The sequence below is a fragment of the Panthera tigris genome, chromosome E3, assembly GCF_018350195.1.
Source record: "Panthera tigris isolate Pti1 chromosome E3, P.tigris_Pti1_mat1.1, whole genome shotgun sequence".
NCBI classification, from domain to species: domain Eukaryota; kingdom Metazoa; phylum Chordata; class Mammalia; order Carnivora; family Felidae; genus Panthera; species Panthera tigris.
The window spans coordinates 23,895,912-23,917,118 of record NC_056675.1 but is presented as its reverse complement, the minus strand read 5'-3'; the positions used below and the strand labels follow the sequence as shown (position 1 = coordinate 23,917,118).

Sequence of the window (21,207 nt, the reverse complement as noted above, 5' to 3'; positions counted from 1 at the left end):
TCTTTATAGGTGGAAACATTAACAATAACCCCCGGTGCCTGGGGGCTCAGTCGGTTAAGCATCTGGCTCTTGGTTTCAGCTCAGGTCATGATCTCATGGTTCTTGAGTTCAAGCCCCACGTTGGGCTCTATGCTGACAGTGGAGAGCCTGCTTGGGATTCTCTATCTCTTCCTCTGTCCCTGCCCCTCCCTCTCTCTCTCAAAATAAAAAATAAACTTAAAAATAAAAACCCAAAAAACAATAGCCCCAACCTCTGGCAAAGAAGTGTAGAGATTTAGACCCTTACCATTCCACATTGGCAATGTGATCATATTAAGGTGTTAGTGTTCTTGACATTTGTTATAGGCCATTGCCTTTCATTCAGACCTTATGAATTCATTTCCACAGAAAGTGTATGACTTTATTCTTTAAAAATGTTTTCTTCTTCTAAACTCATATTATAAATTCCATTTTCTCCTGGAGAGATTTTTAGTTCAGATTGAGATAAGCCCAGCTCCAAGCTGTGGAACTCTGGGAAATTTTGGTTTTAATTTTTTAAAGTTTATTTATTTATTTTGAGAAAGAGAGCGAGCAGGGGAGGTGCAGAGAGAGAGAATTCCAAGCAAGCTCCATGCTGATAGCACGGAGCCCAATGAGGGCTTGAATTCATGAACCGTGGGATCATGACCTGAGCTGAAAGCAAGAGTTGGGTGCTTAATTGGCTGAGCCACCTAGGCACCCCGAACTTTGGGCAATTTAGTTAACCTAGGTAAGCCTTAGTATCTTCAGGGTTATTGTGAAAATTTGTAGCAGTGACAAGTGTCAAACAGGGCCAGGCACATATAAGCCTGCAATACATGAGATGCCATCATTATTCTTACAACGGTCTCATCAGGCTGACCCTAGAAAGGAGAAGTTCCCTTTCTAGAGGTAGCAAAGAGGGACTCAAAATTTGAGGGACTCAAATTTTCCCATCCCTAATTCAAAAGTATCTGTACTGGCACAAAACAATATTATTGTTTAGCAGGTGTAAGCTAAGACAAGAAAATGAAGAAAAAGACACCAAACAGCAATATTTTAGAATGTTATAACCCACAGGTGGGTACTTCTTTTGAAAGCAGAACATTATGAGAGCATATGAGGTGCAAAAATTTTTCCATAAGTAAGAGGTGCAATTGCTGTTATTATAAAGTAACATTAAAGATATTTTTTGCCTCCACTATAATATATATACATTTTGTTGATGGTAAGGATCGGTGTTGATTTACTCTATAGGGCAAGCACCTCAAACAGTAAGTGTGCAATAAATATTTATTAAGTGAACAAAACTATAAGCAAGGCTTAGGAATTATTTTTCTACCAGAGATTCATTCAAAAATGTAAAGGTTGGAATTGACATTCTGAAAGCATAAAAGCCTAACTGTCAATAGATCCAATCATATCCAGGTAGAGTGAACATAATGTGAAAGAGGAAAAGAAATTCTCTAAATCCTGGGCATCTTTTCCAGATTAGAATAACATTTTAAGAGAAAGAGAAGAAATCTTAAAAAAGGAGCAGAAAGACCAGAGAGACTTTTGAAGAGCATCAAATAATTCAATCAAGTGGTAGGGAAATGACCTTTGCTCTGGCCCCTGGAAACATTAACATGGTTGCAGCTTCAGTAATAACAATGTTCTTGCCTGCAAGAACTCGGTCTTAAACCACAACATGGTAGTTCTCAGCTTGCTTTACTCATCCTGTTCATCCCCCTGCCTTTCCTTGAACTTTCAGCCTAAGGCTCTCTCTCTGCAGTATTGTTGGCGTGCTCACAATTTGCCTCTGCAGATTACCACAGGTGTTCCCCATGCCCTCACTCACTATGAAAAAAAGAGAAAAAGACAGTTCTGTCCTGGAAAGCGAATATCTCCCAGAGGGAACCCTTGGAAGCTGGAATCCAATTTCTTGATGTTTCCGAAACTGGAATCTGTTATAACTAGAAAATGCCGGAAGATGATAGGCTCCTGCTGCTAACCAAACACTCAGATAAGACGCACAGAAAGAGCCTCGGCCAAGCAGAAACCAGTCTTTTCATAAAACACTGGGCTTCTGAGCACACATTGTAGTAATTCCGTGACTAGCAGCTCACGGTCATGGCTCTGTGGTTCTTTTCCCCTTTAAAGGTCTTGATTAGGCCAATTCCTTTCTTCTTTGTGTTTGAGAAATGTGCGATTGAGGCTGCTTCACACTGGAACTTGGGTTTCCATTACCTCTTTGGCATCTCGTACCCATTGTCGGTCCAGTTCTCTCATCTGGTCTTGTGGTTCCAATCAGTGAACCAAGGCGGTGAGAGAAGCATCATGCTTGTGTGCACCTACGTCTTGTTCAAAAGTACCAACCATGACTTTGTCTACCCATTCTTGAAATCTGTGCTCAGCTGTTTCAAACTTCCTGTGTCCTTGTTAGTAATAGCCAAATAGAAATCACTGAATCTTTCCCGATAATGGTTAGAGGTTGCCAATTTATGGTAATTTGGACATATGTGCCAATGGGAAAGGTACATCATTCAAGTCACTTTGGCTGTAAGTGACAGAAACCGAGTGCAGGCTAGCTTACATTAAAAAAAACTTGCCAGCTCCTGTAACTGAAGTCAGGCAGAGGTGGATCTGGGTAGCTGAACAGGTGATGATAGGAACCTGTTTCTCTGACTTTCCTTCTGTATTGAGTCCAGTCTTTTACCACATGGCTGCAAGATAACTCCAAGCTTACTTGGGCCCAACAACCTAAGATCCTAAAGGAAACACTTAACATTTGTCCCATTAGCCCAGCAGAAGTCCCCCAGTGGACCTTGAAAAGCTTTATGAGTCACATGCCCATCCCTGAGTCAGTAGTTGTAGCCTGAGGTTGGAGTTCTCAGACTAGGTCTGGGCATGTACTTGATCTTGGGGTTGGGAGTTGGGCAGTCAGATGGGGAAGGAAGAGCAGGGAGGATTTTTCTTAAAGGAAAGAATGCAGGGAAGATACAACACCACATGACCCCAAATGAGTTTTTTCCATAGATAGTTTGTGTGGAGCAGAAGTGACATCATGTATCAGTGGCACCCTTGGTGCCTCTGTTACTTCCAGAGGCTATAGTAGATACGTGTTGATGGCCCAGCCTGTGACCCAAGCCTCTGTGTTTGTCTCAGAGCCCAGAAACTAGCAGCACAAGAGCAATGGGTTTGGTAGGTCATTACCAATCACTTCTTGGACCAAGCAGGACCTGAGATGAAGGGTGGTCTTGTGGAGCACTGATCGGGAGGTGTGGCCATTCCTAACAAATGCAGTCCAGTCCAGAGCACCAAGGACATTCCCAGCTATGGCTTTTGGAGGAGGAGGTAGTGATAGTTGGAGGTTTTGCACATGATTCTAGGTGTAGGCCTTCTAGCTAATGCCTACTTACCCTTCAGATCTCAGCTCAAATACTGCTCCCCAGGGGAGCCTCCTCTGGACTCCACTTGCCAAGAGTAGGCCAGCCCCTCTGGCTATGTGCTGCCATCTAATACCTTGTATTTTTCCATCACAGCACTTAATGGAGTGATCTTTTAAATAATTTTTTTAATATTTATTTTTGAGAGAGAGAGAGGTGAAGCATGAGAGGGGAAGGGGCAGAGAGAGAAGGAGACACAGAATCCGAAGCAGGCTCCAGGCTCTGAGCTGTCAGCACAGAGCCCAACGCGGGGCTCGAACTCACGGACCTCGAGATCATGACCTGAGCCGAAGTTGGACGCTTAGCCGACTGAGCCACCCAGGCGCCCCCTTAATGCAGTGATCCTAGTCACCATATGTAAATCACTCTTATCTGTGATTGCTTGATTAAGATCTGGCTTCTGCACCAAGAGGTGAGCTCCTTGAGGGTGGCAACTCTGTCAGTTTTGCCTGCCATTGAATACCCAGTACTTGGTCCAGTGCCAACACATTTAATAATCACACAGTGCCTTTTTTTTTTTTTTTTTTTTTTAGGATGAATGAATGATACCTAGTTTCTGGGAATAGCAGCTGATTTTAGTATGAAAATGTAACAAACTGCCTCTTCTTCTTCCTAAACTATCAGATATTTTTGATCTTTTCTGTTAGTTCCTCACTTGGCTGAGGGGATGAGGTGATATTTTAGATAGCCTAGGTGACCAGAAAGAAGCTGAAGACTGGATAATCAGTCCCCAAATAATCAGGAGCCCTCTTTTAATGTATGTGACTTAAATGAAGGAAAAAAAAAAAAAAAGATCTACCAGGAGCATAATGAAGAACCACAGGGACCTGGGAGCTTAGTGTAAGTTCTTGGAAGAAAACCAGGACCTGCTACTCCTGAATATAACTATTAACTGTAGTTTCTTTTTGTAACCTCTAGTTGTGTTGAATGGAAGTAAGTTTAGTGATAAAAATGAATGCCAAATTCCCACCACTTTGTTTAAAACACGTTGGAGGGTAATTTCAAGACCGAAGCATCATGAGCATGTACGTGTGCCTCACCTCCACCCTCTGTCTTCCCATGTACTGTGAATGATCCTTCAAGATAAGCTGTATGACTTCCCATCAGACATTAGCATCACCCATTTACATGTCAGCCTCCTCTGGTATGGGCAACTGGAAGGTAGGGATTATTCAATTATTTGGGACAAAAATCCAGATTATTTGATAAAATTTCTATTACTTTTTGAAAGCAAAACTTTTCTGAAGGCTTTTGTTATATATCTTTGAATTAAGAAGAGATATCGCTAGAGAAGCTAATTATGTTTTAAATCTTTTTTTTTCCCTAGTACAATTTTCGATCTTCATGATGCTATGTTTAATTTGATTTGCCTGTTCCCCCTGGGCATTGCAGTAATTCAGATTCTGGTTTGGAGTCCATTCTCAATGAGGAACAAGACAGACTACACGGGCTCTTTAAGGCCAATGCTTGGCTAGCATGGGATTCAAACAAATCTTCAGTTGTTTATTCTTACAGAGATTACATTCTACCAGAAGGCAAAACTGTATTTTATAACCCCTAATTTGTTTAGAAAACAAAACAGATGAAACAAATACAACATGTTTTAGGGCGTTTTGACTACCATAATAAACTAATAAGAAAGTTAAATATGAGTTCAGGCCTCTCTGTTGGCTGTTTCCAAGTGGTCTTGTGGCCTGGTCGCAACTGTTATTCTTCACCCTTGAACTGCTATGTGATTTCCTTCAGTTTCCAGAGTCCGCCTGATTATGCATGCCACTTTCCTTCATTTTTATTTTATTATTATTTTTTTAAGTAGGCATCATGCCCAGCGTGGAGCCCAAGGCGGGGCTTTACCTCATGACCCTGAGATCAAGATCTGAGCTGAGATCAAGAGTTAGATGCTTAACTGACTGGGCTGCCCAGTCTCCCCCTACTTCCTTTTATTTTAAGCCTCATACTGATGCTTCAACAGATTATATCAGTGAAGACTTTTTTTTTTTTTTCCTTTTCATTAAGTAATGCTGCATCACCATCATCTGTAGATTACCCTGTGACTGATAGTGGTCACATTTGGTAGATTCCAGGGCCAATATAAGAGAACCCATATAACCCAGATTTATGTGGCTGGCTTGGTCATAGAACTTTTGGTTATGAAGGAATAGGAATTCAACTTCAGCTGTCTTAAATAAAGAGAGGTTCCTTGTAAGGATACAGTAGGGAAATTCATAGGCATTGCAGACAGGGAATAAAATAGAGTTGAATCATACAAGGACTGGAGTGAGAAAGACAGGGCCTGAGGTAGCTTTCTCTGCCTCTGACATCTTTATTTCATGGTTCTCTCTCTCTCAAACACACATACTCTCAACTGAGCACCAGACCTTTCAGATCAGTTGCTCATCTTCATCTAACTGACTCAGACTCTGTGTGCCTATTATATTCTCTCTCTCTCTTTTATTTATTATTTTTAATGTTTATTTGTGACAGAGAAAGAGATACAGAGCATGAGCAGGGAAGGGGCAGAGAGACAGGGAGACATAAGATCTGAAGCAGGCTCCAAGCCCCGAGCTGTCAGTGCACAGCCCGACACGGAGCTTGAACCCATGAACTGTGAGATCATGACCTGAGCCAAAGTCGGATGCTTAACCAACTGAGCCACCTAGGTGCCTCCCTCTCTCTCTCTCTCTTTTTAAAGTTTTATTTATTTATTTATTTATTTATTTATTTATTTATAAGTAATTTCTATGTCCAATGTGGGGCTCAAACTCACAACACTGAGATCAAGAGTTGCATACTCTTCTGACTGAGCCAGCCTGTTAGATTCTCCTACCCAAAATGGTCATTGCTCAGCATGACACATTGTTTACAGTGGTGAACTGAAAATACTTAACAACTGGCTCTCTGAAAAAAAAATGTATGCATATATATGCATATATAACTTTATTATATATTTTATTGATAAAAAGGATGTATAGCATATGACTTAAAAATAATAATAATACCTACTCTTTATTGTAAATTTCATACACCTATAATGTCAGTGTGACTTGTTATTTCTTAAAAATTCCACTCATAAGGTTTTATAATTCATAGCAATAATCATGAAATCAAGACTACGAATAAATGCTTGATTAGTATTCAATTCAACAAAGAAGTCACTTATGTCATAGGCCAAGGAGTATAGTTACAATCTAAATGTTACTTTACATTTTTGTTTATAATAACCAGTAAGAAACAATAAAGACATACTTCAGAACTTTACTCAGTCATTAATGATGTGAGTAACTTCTCTGATTAACTGAATGATAATTTTGAATACTGGAAAGAATATGTCCTCAATTCCCTGTGTTTTCACAGTGTCACAGATATAGAGATGACAGTTTGGAGTTTCAGCTGCATGGTTAACATTTTCTTTATTACTTTCTTAAGTCTAGACCAGAGGTTGGCACACTTCTTTTGGCCTATGAACCAAATCCAACATGTGGTCTCTTTTTATACTGAGATCTAAGAATAATTTTGTATTTTGAAAGGCTTGTCAAACAAATAATTGTTGTGTGACAGGAACTGTATGTGACTCAGAAGACAAAAATATTATCTGGCTCTTTATAGAAAAAGTTTGCCAACCCCTGGTCTAGACAATCAACAAAACAAAACAATACTATATACTGATTTCCATGGCATAAATACATCCACTATAGCTAATTTCAGGCTATAAATGTGATATTACTGAACACAGATTTAGGGGGAGAGATGATCAGTATCATGCCATTATAAAATTAAAAAACAAAACACATAATCGTAACACCATATGCACATATTGTATCACCATACAGATATGGCAGGTACTAATAACATTAAAAGCATAAATAACAGTAAAATGTGGCAACTAGAAAGTAATGTTTTGAGTACTTATCACTTTTGTTTTTAATATCATTTAATCATAAACTGAAGTATATTAATTTTTAACAATTTCTGTGTTTAAATTTTTTTCAATGTGTATTTATTTTTGAGAGAGAGACAGAGTGTGAGTAGGGGAGGGGCAGAGAGAGAGGGAGACACAGAATCCGAAGCAGGCTCAGGCTCTGACCTGTCAGCACAGAGCCCAACATGGGGCTCACACCAAGAACTGTGAGATCATGACCTGAGCCAAAGTCGGACACTTAACTGACCAAGCCACCAAAGCAACCCCTCCCCCCCCCGCTTTTTATTTATTTTTTTAACAATTGCTGTGTTTAAAACCCAGCCTGAGAAATTCCTGAAAAGTTGATAATGGCTTTTACCAGCCAGGATGAGCAGGCTCCAGCCTACCACGGGGTGTACATCATAACAGTACTCAATGGGTTGCCACTACTTGGTCTGTTGGTGGGTATGTTCAGTAAGAATTGGAAGCAGTGTAGGTAGAGTAGACCTGATTCATATTCTGAGTTCTCTGATCCAAGCCAGGGTGTTGCAGTAAGAGAATACAAAATGGTGTATTTCCTACATTTTTTTCATTTTGCTTTTCCTGAAATCAGCAAAGTTCTTTCCAAGCCTGGAGATAAGGACAACTAGGGATGGGGATATGACTGTATTACCTTTCAGAACGGTCTATGAATCATAAATCCACACTCAATCCTGAAGGGAGAGCTAAAGGTGGTAAAGAAGTTTGAACTTGCGCAAACTTTAATGTTTATTTTTGAGAGAGAGAGACACACACACAGAATCCAAAGCAGGTTCCAGGCTCTGAGCTGACAACACAGAGCCCAATGTGGAGCTCGAACCCATGAACCATGAGATCATGATCTGAGCTGAAGTCAAACACTCAACCGGCTGAGCCACCCAGGCACCCTAAACTTGTGCAAACTTTAATATGCAGAGTGTCCCATGAGGAAAGAGTCAGTGAACTTGAAGATATATCAGTAGAAATTACTCAAGCTGAAACACAAAGAGAGTGAGAATCAAAAAGAATAGAGCACCCAAGAGACTTGAGACAATATATAATAGTCAAATGTACATTTTAATGGAATCCTTCCCACCCCAAAAGAGAACAGAACAGGTTAGAAAAAATATTTGAAAAGACGATAGCCAAGAATTTTCAAAAAAATAATGAAAGACATCAAACCCAGAAGTTCAAGATCCAAGTAGCTCAGAGAACCAGGAAAATACCACGATAAATATTGAAAACCCCATCAAACATACAAAACAAAAAACACCTAGACACATCATATTCAAACTGATGAGAGCCAAAGATAAAGATAAACCACTGAAGGTAGCCCAAGATATAAGATACATTACATAGAGAGGAACAAAAATAAGATGAGCAGCACACTCTTCACCATAAATAATGGAAGACAGAAGGCAATGTAATGACATCTTTAAAATGTGAAAGAAAAAAATTGTCAACCTAAATTTTTATACACAATGCAAATATCTTTAAAAATTAAGTGAGGGTTGCCTGGGTGACTCAGTCAGTTAGGCTTCTGACTCGGTTTTGGCTCAGGTCATGATCTCACGGTTCGTGGGAGCCTGCATCAGGCTCTGCGTGGACAGCATTGAGCCTGCTTGGGATTCTGTCTCTCCTCTCTGCCCCCCAAAATAAATAACATTTTAAAAAGTAAGTGAAATAAAGACTTCAGACAAACAAAAGGCTGAAAGTTTCATTACCAGCAGATGTGCATTACATGAAGTGTTCAGGAAGTTACCAGATAGAAACTTGGGTCTAAACCAAGGAATAAACATCTCTAGAAATGGTTAAAATGGAGGTAAATACAAAAGACTTTTTTCTTATTTTGTAATCATTTTAAAATTTTTATTTATTTTTTTATTTTCAGAGAAAGAGAGTGTGAGAGAGGGGTGGAGGGAGAGAGAATCTCAAGCAGCCTCCATACTCAACACAGAGCCTGATGAACGGCTCAGTCCCACAACCCAGGGATCACAACCTGAGCCAAAATCAAGAGTTGGACACTCAACTGACTGAGCCACCCAGGTGCCCCTTATTTTTAATCACTTTATCATTTATTAAAATTTTTAAAATGTTTTATTTATTTTTGAGAGAGAGATAGAGCATAAGTGGGGAGGGGCAGAGAAAGAGGGAGACACAGAATCTGAAGCAGACTCCAGGCTCTGAACTGTCAGCACAGAATCCAATGTGGGGCTCAAAGCCAAGAAGCCTGCGATCATGACCTGAGCCAAAGTCAGACACTTAACTGACTGAGCCACCCAGGCTAAATCACTTTAAAAGGTGACTAAGGATCACTCATACATTGCTGGTGAAAATGTCAAGTGGTACCGCCACTCTATAAGACATTTGGCAGTTTCTTATAAAACTAAACATGCAATTATAATGCAACATAGCAATTGCGCTTTGGAGCATTTATCCCAGAGAAATGAAAATTTACATTTACACAATTCCTTCAACAGATTAATGGTTAAACAAACTGTGATACATAGAAACCATGGAATACTACTTAGCAATAAAAGTTAAACTACTGACACACACATCAACTTGGATGATTTTCCAGGGAATTATACTGAATGAAAAAACCCAATCACAGAAGGTTACATACCATATGATTCCATTTATGTAACATTCGTGGAAATGAAAAAATTTTAGAAATGGAGAGCAGATTAATGGTAGTCAGAGGTTTAAGATGGGAGTGGGAAGTGATAAGGATGATCATAGTTATCAAAGGGCAACACATGGGGTGCCTGGGTAGCTCAGTCAGTTAAGCATTTAACTCTTGATTTTGGCTTAGGTCATGATCTCACAGTTCGTGAGGTCAAGCCCTGTGTTGGGCTCTGTGCGGACAGTGGGGAGCCTGTTTGGGATTCTCTCTCCCTCTCTGTCTGCCTGTCCCCTGCTCATGCCCTCTCTCTCTCAAACTAAATAAACATTATAATAAATAAATAAAAGGGCAACACAAGCAATCCTTGTGGCAATGAAATTGTTCCGTATCTTGACTATGGTGTTGGACAGATGAACGTACATGTGATAAAACTGTATGGAACTGAACACACGCACACACACACAAGTAAAACTATCTAAAAGATTAGTGGAATGTTAACAGTGCCAAAATCCTCGTTGTGATATGCGCTATCTAATTTGTAAGATGTTACCATTAGGATAAACTGGGTAAAGATTACATGGGATAATTCTGCACTATTTCTTACTACAGCATGTGAATCCACAATTATCTCAATAAAATTTTCTTTTTTTTAATTTTAAAAAAAAAATTTTTTTTTCAACGTTTTTTATTTATTTTTGGGACAGAGAGAGACAGAGCATGAATGGGGGAGGGTCAGAGAGAGAGGGAGACACAGAATCGGAAACAGGCTCCAGGCTCCGAGCCATCAGCCCAGAGCCCGACGCGGGGCTCGAACTCACGGACCGCGAGATCGTGACCTGGCTGAAGTCGGACGCTTAACCGACTGCGCCACCCAGGCGCCCCTCAATAAAATTTTCAATAAAAGATAATTGACTATCTAAAGTAAAAAGAGCAGCACTGTATTTGGGAATTACAGTACATGCAAAAATAAAATATAGGACAACAATAATATAAAAGATTAGAGGGAACAATTTGTCATATATTGTTAAAAGGTTCTTACACCATATGGAAGAAGTATATTATTATTTTAAGGTAGGATGTGATTAATTTTAGATGTATATTATAAACTTTAGACCAACCATTAAATATATATATATTAAAAAAAATTTTTTTAATGTTTATTTACTTTTGAGAGAGAGAGAGACAGAGTACGAGTAGGGGAGGGGCAGAGAGAGAGGAAGACACGGAATCTGAAGCTCCAGGCTCTGAGCTGTCAGAACAGAGCCCAAGATGGGGCTTGAACTCACAGACTGCAAGATCATGACCTGAGCTGAAGTTGGATGCTCAACGAACTGAACTATCCAGGCGCCCCATAAATATATATATATTTAAACTGAGGCATGAATAATAAGCCTATAGTGGAAATAGCATAATAAAAATTAATCATCCTAAAAGCAGGCAGAAAAAGCGGAAAGAGGGCCAAGAATGGAACAGAGAAAACAACTGACTAGATGTTAATCAATATTACATTAAATACAAATGGTCGAAATATACCAATTAAAAAACAGAAATTATTGATTGGATTAAAAACAAAACAAGATCCAACTACATGATATATACCAAAAAATCCGCTTCCAATATGAAGACACAGGTATGTTTAAAGACGAAGGACCAAAAAATATAACATGTAAGCAGTAATCCAAGGAAAGTTGGAATGGCCATGTTAACATTTAAGTCAACTTCAAAAGAAGGAATATTACCAGGGATAAAGAGAGAGCTTACATAGTAATAAATGGATCAACTTACCAATAAAATGTAATAATCCTAAATATGTATGTACTTAATAATGGAGCTTCAAAATGCATGAAGCAAGTGGTGGCTCAGTTGGTTGAGCGTCCGACTTCAGCTCAGGTCATGATCTTGCAGTTTGTGATTTCAAGCCCCACACTGGGCTCTGTGCTGACAGCTGGGAGCCTGGAGCCTGCATTATATTCTGTGTCTCCCTCTCTCTCTGCCCCTCCCCTGTTTGTGCTCTGTCTCTGTCTCTCAAAAATGAATAAATGTAAAAAAAAAAAAATTAAATGCATGAAGCAAAAAACTAATAGAAGTGAATGGAGAAATAAACAAATCCATAATTTTATAATTTTTTAAATAATATTTTTAAAGTAAACTCTACCCCCAATATGGGGCTCAAATTCACAACTCTAAAAACAAGAGTTGCATGCTCTATCAATTGAGCCAGCCAGATGCCCCCAAAATCCACAATTTTAGGTGGGAATTCACTTCTTAGTAATCAATAGGGCATTTAGAAGGAAAATCAATAAAGATACAGAAGTGAACAATACCATCAAGAAACTTGACCTAGTTGTCATTTATAGAACAGCTTGCCCAACAACAGCAGAATACACGTTCTTTTCAAGTGCAAATGAAATATTTAGCAAGTTAGAACATCTGGGCAGTAAAAGAAGTAATGGGGTGCCTGGGTGGCTCAGCTGGTTAAGTGTCCGACTTCGGCTCAGGTCATGATCTCAAGGCTGAGTTCAAGCCCCTCGTCAGGCTCTGTGCTGACAGCTCAGAGCCTGGAGCCTGCTTCAGATTCTGTGTCTCTGTCTTTCTCTGCCCCTCCCCTATTCACACACTCTGTCTCTCTCTCTCAAAAATAAATAAACAATAAAAAAAATTAAAAAAGAAATAACACATATGAAAGAAGTCATATAAAGTATGTCTTCTGATTATAATGGTATATTCAATTAGAAACCAATAACCTACCTGGGAAATCCCCCCCAAATCTGGAAGTTAAAAACACACTTTTAAATAACTCATGGATTAAAGAAAAAGTCAGCAAGGAAACTGGAACATATTTTGAATTGAACAAAAATGAAAACATGATACAGTATATCAAAATTTGTGGAATGCAATGAGAGCAGTGCCTAGAAGGAAGTCTGTGGCATTAAATGAATATGTATATATATTATACATATGTGCCTATATATTATATATAAATAAAAGAAGGGTCTGAAATTAATAATCTATGTTTCCACCTTAGGAAACAAACAAACAAACAAACAAACAAAAAAGAGCAAATTAAACCCAAATCAGGCAGGAGGAAATAATAAACATCAGAAATCAATAAAATTGAAAACAGATGCCTGTTTGGCTATCACCAAAAAGATTAGAGATAAAAAATGCTGGTGAAGATGTGGAGAAAAGGGATCCCTGTGGACTCTTGATGGCAATGTGAACTGGTGCAACCACTGTGGAAAACAGCATGGAGGTTCCTCAAAAATTTGAAGATAGAACAACCACATGATTCAGCAATTCTACTTCTGGGACTACATCTGAAGGAAAAGAAAACACTATGTTGAGATATCTGTACCTCCATATTCACTGCAGTATTCTTTACAATAGCCAAGACAGGGAAAACAATCTAAATGTCCATAGACAGATGAATAGATAAAGTTTTGGTATATATACATGCAATGGAATTTAGCCATAAAAAGAAGGAAATCTTACCATTTGTGACAACACAGATGGATCTTGAGGGCATTATGCTAAGTGAACTAAAACAGGGAAAGAGAAATACTATATGCTCTCACTTATATGTGGAATCTAACAAACAAAAAACCAACGACCAAAAAAACAACAAAAAAACCCCAGAAACTCACAGAAAAACAAAACAAAACAAAATAAAACTCACAGAAAAAGAGAAGATTTGTGGTTTCCAGAGGCAGGGGTGGGAAAGGAGGAATTGGAGGAAGGTGGTCAAAAGGCACAACCTTCTAGTTATAAGTAGTTATAAATAAGTACTCAGGATGTAATGTACAACATGATGATTGTAGTTAACACTGCTGTAGGGTATATTTGAAAGCTGTTAAGAGTAAATCCTAAGAGTTCTTACACAAGGAAAAACACATTTTCTTTCTTTTTTTTCTTTTTGTATCTATATGAGGTGATGGATGTTAACTAATTGTGATGATCATTTCATAATATATGTAAGTCAAGTCGTTATGCTGTATACCTTAAACTTACACAATGCTGTATGTTGATTATATCTCAGTAAAACTGAAAGAAAAAGAGGGATGCCTGGGTGGCTCAGTCCATTAAGCGTCCAACTCTTGATTTCGGCTCAGGTCATGATCTCACAGTTCATGGGATCGAGTCCTTCGTGGGGCTCTGCGCTGATAGTGTGGAACCTGCTTGGGATTCTCTCTCTCCCTCTCACTCTGCCCCTCCCTCACTTGTGTTGTGCACGTACGCTCTCTCTCTCTCTCTCCCAAAATAAACTTAAACCAAAACTAAAAGAAAGAGGTATCTGCACTCCCATGATCGTTGCAGCATTAGTCACAATATCCAAGTATGGAAACAACCTAAGTGTTCGTTGATGGATGAATGGATAAAGATGTGATATAGATACAGAGATTATTCAGCCATAAAAAAGAAGGAAGTCTCATCATTTGCACCAACGTGGATGAACCTGGAGGACATTATGCTACGTGAAGTAAGCCAGAACAGAAAGACAAATACTGGTATGGTTTCACTTATAAATGGAAGCTGAAAACATTGAGCCAGAGAACAATGGTTGCCATGGCATGAGGGTGTGGAAGTAGAGAGATGTTGGTCCAAAGGCACAATATTTCAGTTATAATAAATTCTGGGAATCTAATGTAAAAAATGGTGACTATAGTTAATAACACTATATTATACACTTGAAATTTGCTAAGAGAGTAGCTCTTAAGTGTTCTCACCACATATGCACACAAAGGTACCTATGTGAGGTGATGGATGTGTTAATGAACTTAATTATTATAATTATTTCATAATTTATATGTATATTAAATCATCCAATTGTACACCTTTAAAAAATCATGTTGTACAATCTACATATACACAATTTTTACTTGTCAATGATACCTCATTAAGTCTGGGGAAAAAAAATTAACTCCTGATCTTTGAAAGACATTGTTAATAAATGAAAAGGTAAGCCACAGTCTGGGAGAAAATATTTGCAAAATCCATATTTGATAAAAGACTTGCATGTAGAGTATTTTAAAAAGACTCTCAACCAATTAAAAGATAAGAAACAACCCAATAAAAAAGGGGCAAATGTTTGAACAGACATTCCACCAAAGAAGAGCTACAGATGGAAAGTAAGTACATGAAAAGATCTTTAACATTATTGGTTATCAGGAAAAGGCAAATTAAAACCACAGTGAAGGAGTGGCTCAGTCAATTAAGTGAACAACTCTTGATTTCCGACCAGGTCATGATCTCACAGTTCATGAAATCAAGCCCTGTATCAGATTCTGTGCTGATAGCGTGGAGCTTGGGAGCTTGGGATTCTCTCTCTCTCCTTCTCTCTCTCTGCCCCTCCCCTGCTCATGTTCTCTCTCTCTCTCAAAATAAATAAATAAACATTAAAAGAAAAATAAAACCACAGTGAAATACCACTACATAACTATTGGACTGGCTAAAATAAAAACTGACAATACCATGTGCTGACAAGATTGTGGAGCACCTAGAACTCTCATACAGTCCTGGAAGAATTAAAATGGCACAGCTGCTTTAGAAATCAGTTTTGACAGCTTATTAAAAAAGTTAAATAGACATAGAATCTGACATAGAATCCAGAAATCCCATTGCTAGCTATTTGCTCAAGAGAACCAAAAACTGTGTTCACACAAAACATGTACACAGTTGTTTATGGCAGTTTAGTCATGATCACATACATAAAAAAAACTGGAAGTGACTCAAATGTCCTTCAGCTGGTTAACAGGGAAACAGATTGTGGTACATCCATATCATGGAATGACATATGTCAGTAAGAAGACAGATTTACTGATACATCAGCATGAATGAATGCCAAGTGCACAATGCTGAGTGGAAGAGAAGCCAGACTCAAAAGATTACCTAACTGTATGATTCCATTTAAATCATATTCTGGAAAGGGTAAAACTTTCAGGGGAGCAAACACATTAGTGGTTGGCAGAATCTAAGATGGGGAGAGAGGTTGACTACAAGGGACACACGGAATTTTTTTAAGGAATGGAAATAGTCTGTATTTTGATTGTGGGTATTGGTCACAACCCTTGTATGCATTTGTCAAAACTCAAACTGTATACTATACAGGGTGAATTACTGGACTTAAAAAATATTTATAGACCACAGAAATTGTCTTCATTTTATTCCTGGAAGATTGTTTTGAAGTGATTACACAAGTGACATTTGACTTGCTATTCAGAAAGTCAAATGGTTATCTCAACACTTTTAGGGTATCTCAACACTTTAAAAATAATTACCTCATTAACAATGTCATGACTATTGAATAGTGTTTTATTAACACTCTTTATTAAAGTACATATTGCTTCTGGGGCACCTGGGTGGCTCAGTGGCTGAAGCACCCGACTTTGGCTCAGGTCATGATCTCACAGTTTGTGAGTTCGAGCCCTGTGTCAGGCTCTCTGATGTCAGCCCAGAGCCTGCTTCAGATGCTCTGCCTCCCTCCTTCTCTGCCCAACCCCCACTAGCTTTCTTGCTCTCTCAAAAAAACAAATACACATTAAAAAAAAAGAACATAGCGCTTCTGCTAAGGACCTCTTCCCCGCCTTCTTCCTGTGAACCATATTAAAAATTTCTGATTTACAGCAAGATTCTGAATCAGTACACCTCGAATGACCCAGGAACCTGCAGTGTAACTAACACCACCTGGGATTCTGATGCTCCTGGGCTGAGGATGGCTAAAACACTAGGAGGCAGTAGAGCATTGTGTGAAGAATGTGGGTTCTGAAATCAGACCGCCTGCTTTAAAATCCTGCCTCAACCACTCATTGGCTGTGCAATAGAAGCTTTATGTGCCTTGGTTTCTTCCTCTGTAAAAAAAAAAAAAAAAGAAAGAAAGAAAGAAAGAAAGAAAGAAAGAAAGAAAGAAAGAAAGAAAGAAAGAAAGAAAGAAAAGAAAAGAAAAAAGAAAGAAGGAAAGAAAAGAAATAAATAACAATAGTATCAACCTTCTTAGATTGTACTGAGGATTAAAAGAGATGACACGGGAATGTAGGTGGCTTAGTTGGTTAAGCATCTGACTTGGGCTCAGTCACGATCTCATGGTCCATGAGTTCCACCCGTGTCAGGCTCTGTGCTGACAGCTCAGCTGGAGCTTGCTTCCAATTCTGTGTCGCCCTCTCTCTCACTGCCCCTTCCCCGCTTGCGCTCTCTCTCTCAAAAAATAAACTTAAAAAAAGAAAAAAGAGATGACACATGGGGATGCCTGGGTGGCTCAGTCAGTTAAGCGTCCTATCCTTGATTTTGGCTCAGGTCCTTTCATCATGATCTCACAGTGGTGAGATAGAGCCTCCCCCCACCTCCCACTGCAGGGCTCTGCGCTGAGCTAGAGTCCCGCCACCAGTCGTGCATTAAGCATAGAGCCTGCTTATGATTCATTCTCTCCCTCTCCTTCTGCCCCTCCGCAAGTTGGGTGTACATGCGTACGTGCTCTCTAAAAAAAAAAGAAAAAAATTAAAAAAAAAAAAAAAGAGATGACACACGTTAAGATACCTACCACAATGTCTGGCATCTATTGTGAGCCATTGTTGTTTTCAGTGGCCTGGGTGGTACTCTCACAATGCTCTTTTTCATAAAGAGTGAGGCTGTGGCCCAGATCTAGAATTTCATGCGGTAGAAATATGTTCATTTTTTGGGCGCCTGGGTGGCTCAGTTGGTTAAGCGGCCGACTTCGGCTCAGGTCATGATCTCACGGTCTGTGAGTTCGAGCCCCGCGTCGGGCTCTGTGCTGACAGCTCAGAGCCTGGAGCCTGTTTCGGATTCTGTGTCTCCCTCTCTCTGACCCTCCCCCGTTCATGCTCTGTCTCTCTCTGTCTCAAAAATAAACATTAAAAAATTAAAAAAAAAAAAAAAGAAATATGTTCATTTTCATTCCTACTTTTCCTAATGAGTGCCTCCTCCCAGGGGACTGGGCAAGCCTCACACTAAGTGGGAGAGTGACTGATATTGGGAGGAGGAAATGTAAGGATTTTGGTTTCAGATCATAAGAAGCTGACAATTTGTCAAGCACACAACTGTCAAGACGAAAGATGGCCCTACTTACAAACTTTGTCACAGGTATGTACGATTTGCTGTAAATTATTTCCTATTTTGTGGAGTGCTATGGGACTGAATTTGTGAGATTTCTTGTTAAAGTGTGTGGGAAAACAAAATTATACCACTTCTCTTGTGTACTATGTAAGTATAGGTACGTTTATATTATCACTTGGGGAAATATCCACAGAACCCATAATTCATGAAAGAAAGTAAGCAGGTGAAGGAACAGATCCCATAACTGGAAGTCTCTAATCCAGGTGCATATGCACAGGTGGTCTTTATTAATTACCATTTTTACAACAAAAGAATGAAGGTTATGTGATTTTACGAGGTCACATGGAAAATGTCGGGGATGTAACTAGAATTTGAGTTTCATGTCTCTTGGTGTGAGTGTTCACCCTGTTTTTGATGATAAAGATGAGAGTTGGATAAATGGAAATGGGGTTCAGGGATGAGGAATGTGGGGTGGGGCAAGAAAGACCTTGAAAGAGAACCACAGCATGCCTCAACAATCTGGGAATGTTCTCATCCCTATCAATTGCACTTTTCAGGCAAGTGAGGTCTGTCTGATATTTGTTGGGTGAAGCACATCCAACCATGTGGTGAGCATGGAATGAGGGATGTGGCCATTTAGAATGATGTTAATGGACGATGTCATGGAGCCTGGATAAAATGGATGCACCCATCACCATCCACACAGAGAGACACGTGCAGCATTGAGCAAAGTGAAGGATACTGTCTCCTGAGCTGATGATGGAGATCCACTACCAAATCAGACTACCTTTCCATTTCCCAAGGCTGACACAACTCCTCCCCACCTCTACCCCCAATGAGCTGTTTTTTTCTGTAGATATGTTATGATCTTCCTTCAGTCAATCTGCAATCAAGTCTTGGCTTGGGGACCTGACTATCTATCTATCTATCTATCTATCTATCTATCTATCTATCTATCTATGCATCTATCTATCTATGCTCCATATCCAGCTTGGGGCTCAACATGGGGCTTGAACTCACAAGCTCAGATCAAGACCTGAGCTGAGATCGAGTCAGATGCTTAACTGACTGAGCCACCCAGGCACCCCAACAGACCTGCCTTTTTTTTTTTAATTTTTTTAATGTTTATTCATTTTTGAGAGACAGAGACAGAGCACACGTGGGGGAGGGGCAGAGAAAGAGGGAGACAGAATCCGAAGCAGGCTCCAGGCTCTGAGCTATCAGCATAGAACCTGACACGGGGCTTGAACTCACGAATCGCGAGGTCATGACCTGAGCTGAAGTTGGACGCTTAACCAACTGAGCCACCCAGCAGCCCCAGACCTGCCTTTTTAAAAGGTGACTTTATGGGGCACCTGGGTGGCTCAGTCTGTTGAACGTCCAACTTCGGCTGAGGTCATGATCTCATACTTCGTGGGTTTGGAACCCATGTTGGGCTCTGTGCGGAGAGCTCAGAACCTGGAGCCTGCTTTGGATTCCGTATCTCCTTCTCTCTCTGCCTCTCCTTCACTCGTACTCTGTCTCTATGTCTCAAAAATAAAGAAACATTAAAAAAAAAAAAAGGTGACTTTACATTTCTTTTTTCTAATCCATTATACATACACAGCAATTTTATTTCTGTATTTCCAGAATTTATTTCAGGGCAATATTAATGATCAGCTGCATGGGGGGGGGGCTGGGTGGCTAAGTCATTAAGCATTTGACTTTAGCTCAGGCCATGATCTCAAAGTTTGTAAGTTCGAGTCCCACATCAGGTAAGCATGAGCCCCACTTAGGGTGAGTACAGCCCTGCTTTGAGTAAAACACGAGCCCAGGGTGAGCCGTGCTTCTCTCTTCCTCTCTCTCTCTCTTTCTGCCCTTCGTGGGATTCTCTCTCTCCGCCCCTCACTCACTTGCACCCTCTCTCTCTCAAAAAAAAAAAAAAAAAAAATCAACTGTATGTACTGCCTATCATGTCAAAATGATCTGACTTAATTTTTTCCCTAAAACATCTTTGGGGTGCCTGGCTGGCTCAGTTGGTAGAGTATGTAACTCTTGTTGATCTCTGGGTCATGAGTTCGAGCCCCACATGTGACACAGAGTTTGCTTAAAATTAAAAATTCTTGGGGCGCCTGGGTGGCGCAGTCGGTTAAGCGTCCGACTTCAGCCAGGTCACGATCTCGCGGTCTGTGAGTTCGAGCCCCGCGTCAGGCTCTGGGCTGATGGCTCGGAGCCTGGAGCCTGTTTCTGATTCTGTGTCTCTCTCTCTCTCTCTGCCCCTCCCCCGTTCATGCTCTGTCTCTCTCTGTCCCAAAAATAAATAAAAAACGTTGAAAAAAAAATTAAAAAAAATAATAATAAAATTAAAAATTCTTGGGGCGCCTGGGTGGCTCAGTCGGTTGAACGTCCGACTTCAGCTTAGGTCACGATCTCGCGGTCCGTGAGTTCGAGCCCCGCGTTGGGCTCTGGGCTGATGACTCAGAGCCTGGAGCCTGTTTCCGATTCTGTGTCTCCCTCTCTCTCTGCCCCTCCCCCGTTCATGCTCTGTCTCTCTGTCCCAAAAATAAATAAACGTTAAAAAAAAAATTTAAAAATTCTTTAAACTATATGTCAAAAATATAATGTATTCCTGATACTTGTGTCCAAATATAAATTCTAAATGAGGAAAAGAGCTAATAAATATTAAATGTTCTCAAATATGATTTACCCTGTATCATGTATACATATTCCTATGTATATGTTGCTGTTTATAGTATGACAATGGAGAAATTCCCATTCATTTATCAACCAGGACGTTAGAGACTCTAAAAATTAGTCCATTGTTCTATCAAAGTCTACAGGGATAACTTAAGGCTTTTTTACCTAAAGCCTCATTCCATTGAATCATTATGATAAGCATTGTAGATGTGGTGAAAATTATCTATAAATATGTCTCCTTATGAAAATAAAAACAGTGCATGTATAACCTAAGGCAATTTGTTTAAAATTATGTCTGTCTAAAAAACAGCACATTTGGCTCCAATGTCATTTATAGTTTTGGTTATAAAATGGACTTTTCCTGGAGGGAGAATAGCCTGTTCTATATTCACAAACTACACTTTAGTGAGGTCCTTGAGCAAAGCTGGCTTCTCCCACCCCACCCGCCAGAACTGGTGTGGGAGGCTGGAGGAAGAGGGTGGAATCTGAGCTCTGTTAGT

General features: G+C 39.7%; 1 protein-coding gene and 1 long non-coding RNA gene across 5 annotated transcripts in view; one reads left to right on the top strand and one right to left on the bottom strand.

Moving 5' to 3' along the window:
* The window catches only part of LOC102959488 (transmembrane protein 180), a 40,381-nt gene extending 35,309 nt beyond the window's left edge, over positions 1-5,072 (top strand). For all 4 annotated transcript variants that reach the window (XM_042972034.1, XM_042972031.1, XM_042972032.1 and 1 more), the window contains one exon: positions 4,753-5,072. In XM_042972034.1, the coding sequence (XP_042827968.1) occupies positions 4,753-4,900 (148 nt within the window). In that variant the 3' untranslated portion in view covers positions 4,901-5,072. The remainder of the gene's footprint in view (positions 1-4,752) is intronic.
* The window catches only part of LOC122234687, a 30,595-nt gene that overhangs the window by 3,539 nt on the left and 5,849 nt on the right, over positions 1-21,207 (bottom strand). The window lies entirely within an intron of this gene.